General features: G+C 38.8%; 1 protein-coding gene across 1 annotated transcript in view; it reads right to left on the bottom strand.

Annotated features, from left to right (window-relative positions):
* The window catches only part of LOC149297940 (1-phosphatidylinositol 4,5-bisphosphate phosphodiesterase eta-2-like), a 76,927-nt gene that overhangs the window by 38,812 nt on the left and 32,115 nt on the right, over positions 1-6,000 (bottom strand). The window contains exon 11 of the mRNA XM_089487822.1: positions 1,966-2,124. Coding sequence (XP_089343948.1) covers positions 1,966-2,124 — 159 coding nt within the window. The remainder of the gene's footprint in view (positions 1-1,965; positions 2,125-6,000) is intronic.

Below are 6,000 nucleotides of genomic sequence, written 5' to 3'. Positions count from 1 at the left end.
GCGCGACGGACGCAGACAACCCCCGCTGCTAGCCACACCTCCTTCCGGCTGCAGCGGACGTTGTCTACGCGGATCGCGTAGACGTCAACCCGCTGCCCCGGCAATACAGCAGGAAGCACCGGTAAGTGTGTGTATGATGGGGGGGGGGGTGAGACAGGAGGATCCAGGTCCCCTGCAGCGGTGCGGGGGATCTGGATCTTAGTCTCCTAATCAGACTCTATTTGAGGTCTGATTAGAAGACGACCCCGATTAGAAGACGAGGGGTATTTTTCAGAGCATTTGCTCTGAAAAAAACCTCGTCTTATAATCGAGCAAATACGGTAATACTGAGTACCAAACAGGTGTGCTGCATGGGAGCAAGGGGTCTTGGTGTGAAATCAGTAAAGAATAAACAAGAGATACTCCAGTGCCCATCACGGAGTGATGAACAAAGAGCAGTCTCATTAGCGCACCAGGTCCGGTCTGGCCATTTAATAAACCCGGCCACTTGTCGATCCTGCCACTTCAGCAGCAGATCGGATCTAGTGTGCAGCCGCCGGCTGGATATGCATGGCCACACACTGTGCGAGTATGAACATATGATGTCATGTATATCCTAATATGCCTTGGGGCACTAACAAGGACAGACTGGAGATGGCTAGGTAGCTGCTGGCTTTAAAATGCTAGGGCCATCTAGTCATCCCTGGGCCATCTGGTCATCCCTGGGCCACCATCTAGTCATCCCTGGGCCATCTGGTCATCCCTGGGCCATCTGGTCATCCCTGGGCCATCTGGTCATCCCTGGGCCATCTCTGTTAGCAACCCAAGGCATTGAGTATTAAGTATAAAAAGTCATCAAGGTGGAAAGTACAGCAGCCGCCAACTTGTTAAAATCAGTAGGACCAATCTTTTGTATTTATGACGATAAGACCACTTTTGAAACTTCACAGGAAAAAAACCCCAAAAACTGCACCAGAATTACAGCACGTATGTATATGGCTCTAAAATCAGCCTCTCAACTATTTTAGTGCAGAGCATATAAACATTAATACTCGCCATACACCAATTTTGTTTTCAATGAATAATTTACTATACAAGTCATAAAAAGGGTTTAGTATTTCCTCATGTTTAATGTTATACAAATAACGTTTCACACTTCCTGAAAGTTTTATTCTCCTTGACATACTGCTGTGATCAAAATGCTAATTCTTATTATAATTACACTATTTTGTTATTTGTCCGACTGTACACAAAAATGCCTTTATCTCATAGACATTTCGGATCAGACACCATGCTGGGAGCAATGAAATTGTAGTGGGTGCCTTACCATCGTTCCTTTCCCTACCGGTCCAGTGCTACATTTCTGAAAAAAAACACAAAGTAGGCAAAATATTAGAATTACATTTTTCTTGATACCTCTGGGGCTAACAATTTCAACATATGGAACAAGATGAGGGTGTTTGCAGTCATCTTATCATCTGGAGGACCATAGGCCGATGCTTTGCTTGATACTGTCTCTGAAATCAGTAGTTATAAAATCACAAAGCCATAACAAGGAAAATTCAGTTTTTATTAAAACAATTCTAAGTGAAGAAATTAATTCATTTAACTAAAAAAAAACATTGACTTATTACAAGTTAGAAAATCCAGATACAGCTTTTTAGCTTCCATTTTGTAAAATGGAAATGGTCATGGTTTTAATCTTTAATTGTTAAGGTATTTTTGGAAAACGCAGTATTTTTCAGGACTTTTCTAGGTTTTCTTTAACCAAAATCAATTCGTAATGCCTCCTCTAGAGGGAATTGTTTATCAAGACAAGGAAAATGTTAACGGCCCACATTTTATGATTAAACAGGGACTAGTAGACATTAATCTGGATTTTCAAACAAACAAGGTTATCAATGCGCTATGCATCAGGTTTCATGGAACAGATACTTCCACCTGCATTCTGCAGACAAAACATGGTGAATAAAATAAAGTTGGCACCTTCTTTAACTCAGGTTTGTGGCCGAGTTTCCCAGAGGCTGGCAGTGTGGAGACAGTAAAATTGTTGGGATCTTCACAGTCCCGGATTTTGGATTCCTTCAATAAGGAGTCAAGTTTCTTCTTGGCTATATTTTCCACTTGCTTCCTGTTGGCGGAAGCCTACAGATACGAAGACACATTGATGAAAAGGATAGCTGCGTATATGTTTTGTCCTGGAGGGTGCTTAGAATTAAGTGAAAAGGTTACTTCAATTGCACAACCAATGGGCTTGGTGGCAATCAACTTACTTTTCACTAATGATTCATGCAATGTACAGGCCACAGAAATGGACTAATAATACTTTATGAGTATGAGAAGATGACAAGTTGTTCTCAAGCATGGAATATTTGTCTTTTCAAGAGGACTTAAATGTACAGGCTGTTAGCAAAACATGGCTGACAGAGGACCAAGGGAATTTCACCGGAAAGCTGCCGTTTGCTTTACCAGCATGAATACATCTAGAGAAAGAAGATATCTTGCTGTCATATAAAAGATATATATATATATATTAATTACACACACACACACACACACACACACACACACACACACACAAGATATGTATCCTACATTTTTTGGGCATGCAGATGGAGGGATTTATCAGAAAACCAACCAAGATGCCCTGGACGCGGTTTACCATAATGATGGTCTCTGCTCCACCAAGAGCCTAAACCCAAGACAAAGTGCACTCCTATCGTATATTTTACTGCTTTAACACTATAGAGGCAGTTCTGCAGTTAGCTAGAGTCCAGTAAGCTCCCAAAATCTGATAAAAAAAAATAAATCTGTTCTATTTTAAGTAGCAGCATAATGAGCCTGGCCAAAAAAAAATAAAAAATGAATTAAATGGTTAAATGCTCCAATTTGGCATGAATCAGTTAGCAGTGTGATTTCAGTACTCGCAGAAAAAAAAAAATATATCTTCCAGCTAAAAGGAAATTGACTTGTAATGGACAGAAAATGAAAAATCGGCTCTATTTTAATTTGTAATTGCCAAGCTTGTCAAAAGCAGTCGAGTTATTAGCCTTAGCCTAACCTCTATCTAGAAAAATTCCACATCTGCTAATATAGACTGGTGAACTTTAATTCTATGATGGTTTCATGATAGTTTGTGTTCCAGAAATATACACTGGCATTGGTTTTCCTTTTCAAATACATCTTTATGCAAGATATCAAACTGCTGTTGAAATGTTGCCCCTTTTAACTACCATAATCTATACCCAGCGTTGTGACTAGTTAATCATCTTTTACAAAGAAACATAAAAGTTTTTAAATATTCGTAATGCAAAATTTGAATCTAGGTGCCCTGACACTTATTATGCTCTTAACTGAGCTTCTAAGTCATCAAGGGGGAGGTTAGTTGAATTCTGGGATACTCTAAATTACAAAAATGACAATTATTAGTGATCTAATAATTTTGAAGCAAGATTTTACTCAGAGAATATTGATTTTGACTTAAATATTAAAATCCCTGTGCATGTTCATCTCAAGCTAGTCACTTACACAGAAGCAAAATACTACAAAGTGCATCTCTCAACCCAGACTTGCTATGGCCATTTGCCACCTAAGACTTCTGAGAGTTGATAACTAGAAACGTTGTGCCCAAGTTATTGCCTATGAGTATGGGTTTCGCCCCTAGTTGAGTATGCATTTAGGCTAACTTGAATCATGGAGCTTGACGAGTCATTGACAAATTAACAAGAAGACTTTGGTTTACATTGGGCTGGGAGTCCTCTTTGATTCGGAAGCTTGTGAGATCCCTCTGAATGTTGCCCAACTTTTCAATGGGGAAAGAAAGTTGGCAAGTCAAAAGAGACATGTATTTTAATGAACTGGACACTATTAACCCCTTAATGACAAAGCCCGTACATGTATGTGCTCAAAATGCATTGTTTTCGACGGGTTTAGGGACCGCCCATTGTCCTTAAGGGGTTAAATATATCAATATATATGTCTTTTCTAGGTAGCATGGGTACCCTTATGGGCAACACTGCTTAGATTTGACTTACCAAGACCAGAGGCAAATTTATTTAGCCATTCTTTTATAGACTATAATACACAACAAATTGTTTAAAGTGAAGCTGTTGGAGAAACTGTACAATACAATAGGTGTTTTGGAGATATTTAGAATATCATGACTGTAAAGAAAATTACAATGTTTAGTTTCTTTACTTTCTTATTAATATGCTGGCACCCAAACAGTTTTTGTTCTAAAGTTGGTGTCAAATATTAAGCTTCCCAGTTTATGTAATCAAGATGTTTTTTCCTCCATTGATTGACACATTTGTTGTTACAAGGCCCATTAGAACGGGAATGATAATAAAATCAGGCGTTATTTGACATACTATAAGACCCAGTTTTAGTAATGGGGTTTTAACGCCTTACGGGATCTTGATAATACGGCAAGAGATTAATGTGCTCTCGGACACAATTTTTCTTCTTTCTTTGTCAATGTCAGAAGAAAGACAGTATCTGTTCCAAAATACTGGGGGAAAAAATTATTTCTACTGGAAAAGCACACACAGCCGACACTGGCATCTGAAATCACACTGTTTGTTACCAAATTCCAGTTACTCGCTCTGGGAAAAAGACGTTTGTGTTATTGAAGTGAATTCTTTTGAGCTTGCGTTGTAAGGCTGTACAGCTAAATAATGGCACCGCATTCTTGGAGCACAAACCAAAGGACAGATGATGTCCAGGTGTGCAGACAGTTATAACTTATTAGCACACAGACACATGGCAAAAAATTATAACATATATAACACTAAGGAAACCATGACATTAACCCCTTAAGGACAATGGACAGTCCCTAAACCCATTGAAAACAATGCATCTTGAGCCTGTACATGTACGGGCTTTGTCATTAAGGGGTTAAGGCTCACTCGAAACATAAGCCCCTTGTATGCTTACTTTAGCTTTGCCTCTGCATTGGGTATTATGTACACATTCAAGAGTTTGTCTGGGGTCTTCATCTTATTCCTCTATTCAGGCAGGGTTGGGGTGGATCAGGATCAGGCATTAAGCAGCAATAAGCTCTGGAACCTAGAATTCCCCTTAAGTCATTGTAAATGTGAATGTTCTATTTGAAGATGTGCTGCTAGTGCAACTTGTAGAACTGGGTTTTCTCTGAAAATCTGTTTGTAAAATGCATGGGACTTGCGGAGCATACCAAAGGTGCACCTTGGTGCGAAGGTCTGGCTTGGTTGATGTAGAATTCTGACCCACTGTAAAATTGTATTTTTTATTTTTCATTTGATCTGCATTTTCAGGTTTTTTGTCCACTATATGTCTTGGTGTCTATTTTCTATTTCATCTCCTACTACATCAATGTAATACTTCTTCTCTTTCCATTAGGTTTTAGATGTTCAACTCAATCAATCCGACCACAAAATGTTGTTTTTTTTTGTTTGTTTTTTTTTTACTTTGGGTGGACAAAAAAAAACCAAAACAACCTGCCAATTTGATTATGAGAATATTTTTTCAACCTATTTAATGTAAAACTTACACTGGTTGCCATTAAAAATAAAAATGTCACAGGATATCAAGCTGTGCAGGATTTGTTATTTCAATCTAATTCACCTTAGTAACCTTTCACAACATTTTCCCAGGGAGTAAAGCTTTTGGTAACATGATTGATTTCTGCTTTTTATTCGCCCCATCATCACTATATGGCCTGCAAGCAATGCTACACAGGGGTTAAAGACACCTCTAGCAGCAAGGGAGGTATATAGAAAGGGAACTGGTTGTGTACAGTACCTTCCACTTGACATTTGCATGCAACGATGAGCAGGGGGAAAAAACAAAATAAAGAAAAAAAAAGACAGACCATAAAGAAAATGTCAAATCATCACTTAATAGTGAAATCTACTCATCAAAAATTCTTACTAGGTTCTATAGAAGTGATATTAATCCTGTTTGGTACCAATGTGGCGGGGCACAAAGACCGTTGCAAGTTCACTATGACACAAAGTAACTGCACGATGGTAGCATGTCTTT

This window comes from Sceloporus occidentalis, unplaced genomic scaffold (genome assembly GCF_023333645.1).
Source record: "Sceloporus occidentalis isolate IW3139 unplaced genomic scaffold, rSceOcc1.0.p SCAF_35, whole genome shotgun sequence".
NCBI classification, from domain to species: domain Eukaryota; kingdom Metazoa; phylum Chordata; class Lepidosauria; order Squamata; family Phrynosomatidae; genus Sceloporus; species Sceloporus occidentalis.
Note: the sequence above shows the minus strand (reverse complement) of the source record. Positions and strands in the feature narration are given on the sequence as shown.